General features: G+C 36.8%; 1 protein-coding gene across 1 annotated transcript; it reads right to left on the bottom strand.

Moving 5' to 3' along the window:
• Positions 1-979: 979 nt before the first annotated feature.
• LOC119672333 (esterase B1-like) lies at positions 980-3,868 on the bottom strand (the record flags this gene model as incomplete). Its single annotated transcript, XM_038083351.1, is given in 5 exon segments — positions 980-1,679; positions 1,757-1,926; positions 1,992-2,552; positions 3,224-3,374; positions 3,556-3,868. Coding segments are annotated over 5 exon segments (1,717 nt in total), but the record flags the coding sequence as incomplete, so codon positions are not given.
• Positions 3,869-3,945: the final 77 nt, after the last annotated feature.

The following is a 3,945-nucleotide window of genomic DNA, read 5'->3' as shown; positions in this document are numbered from 1 at the left end:
TTAACTCAAATAAATGACAAAACAAAAAGTGTATATAACAAATAAAATATCGAACAATAATTAAGTCTCATAACACAAACAGCGCTGTTATCTGTTCAGGTAGCATTGCAGGAGATACCACATGGTAGGCCAATCCTAGCTCCATGCCGTGCTATGCCCCTGTAAAGACAGATATTAATCTAAATACCTCTGACACCTTTTACAAAAAGCTAACATCAATGAGGTCGAATATAAACGCGAACTTATAGCCCTCTACACAGAAGCAGTATTCTCTTCGACACCACCGCTGTCATGTTACAAGGTTCTCAAAAAGCCTCCGCACAACATTTTCTAGAGAGAACGACGACTTTTCCGTATAGCATGAACTGTTCAATCTCAATTAAGACCAGATTATAATCATGTGGTAAACAGTCTCAATTAAGTGCTCAAACTGCAGCTTAACCCCCCACAACGTCGTTTATCTGTTCTCCTGCCAAATCGCACACACAAACCGCTGTCCAATCTGCTACCTCATTGAAGTGGCCAAGTATCTCGTCTTTATCCTGGTTTAATTTAGGCTCCAACCATCTCCAATTCACACTCATTCCCTGAAAACTTGCCTCCCCATCATTACTGAATCATTTTCTTTTTTATCCATTTTTTTCGCCATTTTAAAGAAGCTTTATATCTGATTGATTGTTTCAATCATAATTAAATTATATAAATTTTTTAGTATTATATATGTATATAAATATCTGTTAAATAGTCTAACAAAAGGCTTAAAACTCTGCTCTTTGAAAAATTCTGTTCGTTAGTCTAATATATTGTCAGAAGTTGTTTATCTGCATTCACTCTCAGTCATCACTTTTAGACTTCATTCAAAAGGGCAGTCAATGGCGAGCCATTGTTGGATACAAAATCTTTTAAAAATAATTAAAATAACTTCCAATGTTTAATTAATCACTATATTTTAATTAAAATTAATTTTTTTACTATTCTACAAATATATATAAAATAATACAAATCACCAGTTAATGTATAAATATTATAAGAATAACAACCCAGTCGTGATAAAATAATAGACTGCACTTCAAACGCCTCATAAAAATGTTCAAATAATTCTGAATATTTCCGGCTCATTTCCGGCGCAATTGCTTATCTTCTTTATCTTCATTACATTACAGATTTGATTTGGCATAGATTGTGAAGTCAACAATTTCTGCGGTTTTTTCCGGTATTTCGCGATGCGTGGAATATAATTCCTGCCAGACTTTCAACTTGGGCATTTCAGGCAAATCTATAAATTTCAATTCATCGCTAATATTCAAGCATTTCAGCGCTTTATCGCCGCTGCGTAGTGGACGCCATTTAATGCCTTTCATTCCATTAATTTTTCCGGTATTTGGATTTCCCGTCTCGGCAAAAGTTGTCCACAAGCCAATCATGCGTTCAATGTTGCGATACTCGCGACTGTTACGTTCCATTGGCCTGCCGAGCACACTGTGAAAGAGATAGGCCAACTCATCTGCATGTGCCACTCCACGCACACCACGTCCTTGCCACATATAGCGAAACGGATAAATGAGTTTTTCCGAGTCGAAATCATAGCGATACAAATAAGTAGGCGCTTTTTTCGCATGTTGTAGGCGCAAATTGATAGTCTTTTGCAACGGATGCCAAAAGTACAAGTGACCCATCACCTGTGATAATAAAAAATTCACACTTGATATTAAACTGACTGTTTGACTTTAAGCGCAGTGCCTAACGTTTAACTTACATCGTAAAACACCTCCAGGCTTGCGGTGTTGCCTTCGATGTATGCGGCGCGCAATTTCGAGGCTTTTTCCAACGCTTCAGGGCTATCACGTTGTGTGAACGTACCTGGCGGGAGCAAAGATGTGAAATTCTTCAATATTTGCTCTACGAATTCTGGCATGCCTGTTAAAACTGAAATCGAGTAAAATAAAATTTGTTATTACGTGTATGGTCGCACTTTAAAGGGTTTTGCGTACTTGGCTTAAATAAGAGTCCTTCACTTGAAGTGGAACCAAGCAAAAGTGGCACGGAATTGGACCAAGTTTGTGCGAATAACTCTTCAGTTGGCTTTAGAAGCACTGTATGCTGCGTCATATATGGCTCCGCGCATGGACCGAATGCTAACATTTCCATGCTATTCATATCTTCTGGAGTTAGGCAGTACTGTTGTGCATTTGTTATTTCTTCAGCGGTACACTGTAACAAATATTTTAAAATTTTTGGCTCATTAAAATCTCCAGTGTAGCCCGCAGCTTTGGCTAAGGCAAATGCACGCTTGCCCGTATTTCCAATACCCCAACTAACTGTTGCGACACCAGATTGAGCTATGGCACGATGGAAGAGACCTCGTGTTTGTTCGGTTAACATAAGTAAAGCGACTGAGCAGCCACCAGCGCTTTCACCAAATATTGTTATGCAGTCAGGATTGCCACCAAAGCTAGAACAATTTCGTTTAATCCATTTCAGTGCCAAAATTTGATCCTTCAAACCAGCATTGCCAGGTATGTGTAAGTTTGGATCTGTTAAGCTCAAAAAACCTGTGAAGTAAGGAATTGTTAACATATAAATATGCAGACAATATTTAAGATATTTGGGAAGTAGTGAGAGAAAAAAGTAGGGAAGGAAGTAGGGAAGGAAGAAGGAGGGAAGAAAGGAGGAATGAAAGGAAGTAATTAGGGAAAAGCAAGGAAACAAGAAAGAAAGATTTAAAGGAAGGAAAGAATGAAGAAAGACGCTAGAAAGGGCAAATAGAATGAAGAAAAGAAAAAAGAAGGAGAAATGGGAAGGAAAAGAATGAATGAAAGCCCAAAGAAAGAAAAAAAAAGGAATGAAGAAGCGAAGGAATTCTAACCGTAAAGGAGTCAGTAAATGGACTAAATATGTTGATTTTGAAAATCAAAAGCCTTACAAACAAATCTAATCTAATCACCAAAAAATCCAAATATTTTTTAAAAGACTAAGAAAGGACGGAAGAAAGGAGAAAAGAAAGGAGGAAGGAAGAAGAAGAAAGGAAAGTATAAATAAAAGAAAGGAGGGAAAGGAGGAAAAAAGAAGGAAGGAAGAGAAAAAAAAGAAGAAAAGAAGCAATGAAGAAGGGAAATAATTGAGAGCATTAATTGGCCAGTAAATAATTTGAAAATGTCAATTAACGTCAAAAGTTTTATAGCTAAAGTTAATCTAATCTGCATTATAAGAACAACTCTCTTACCTAAAGCACCCAAACGATATTGAACCGTTACCAGCACGACATCTTTTTTCATAAAATAATCAGGTGCATACCAATCACGTGAGGCTTCACCCAATCTAAAGCCTCCACCGTATATCCAAACCATAACTGGACGTGGTTTACTTGGTTTAATCTATAAAAAATAGAATTGCAAAAAATTGATATGTTGTATTTTATTTTACATAAATTATAAAAAAATTTATTTTGTCTATCCATAGTAGAAAGACGTGACAATCGTGCTTTACATGCTGTACAAGTTTTTTGTGGCATTGATTGCAATTCTTACTTACGTGAAACCAGTAAAAATAACTTACATTATTTGTGTAGACATTCAAAAATAGACAATCCTCCGCACCCACAACACTTCTGTCAATCACCGAATGCTGAAATGGTGACTCTCCAAAGTGCGTACAATCACGTACATGTTTCCACGCCACAACTGGTTTCGGTGCACGGAATCTTAATTCACCCACTGGTGGTTGGGCATAGGGAATTTTTTCGAAGCTACAGTAGACATCATTGTAAATTGTACGTCTTTTGGCACCTTTTATCTTGCCACTTTGAGTATTGACCGTGACAGTCTCATCCAATTTTAAACGCATCTGCTGCAAATTGTGCTCCAGAAACCTGAAAAAATAGTGTCAACAGGTTAAAATCGTGAAAACTGAAAATCAACAAGTTTCTATAATAAAAATTAATAAATT

Source organism: Teleopsis dalmanni, chromosome 1, assembly GCF_002237135.1.
Source record: "Teleopsis dalmanni isolate 2A chromosome 1, ASM223713v2, whole genome shotgun sequence".
Taxonomy (NCBI): Eukaryota; Metazoa; Arthropoda; class Insecta; order Diptera; family Diopsidae; genus Teleopsis; species Teleopsis dalmanni.
This window is presented reverse-complemented; position numbering and strand designations above follow the sequence as displayed.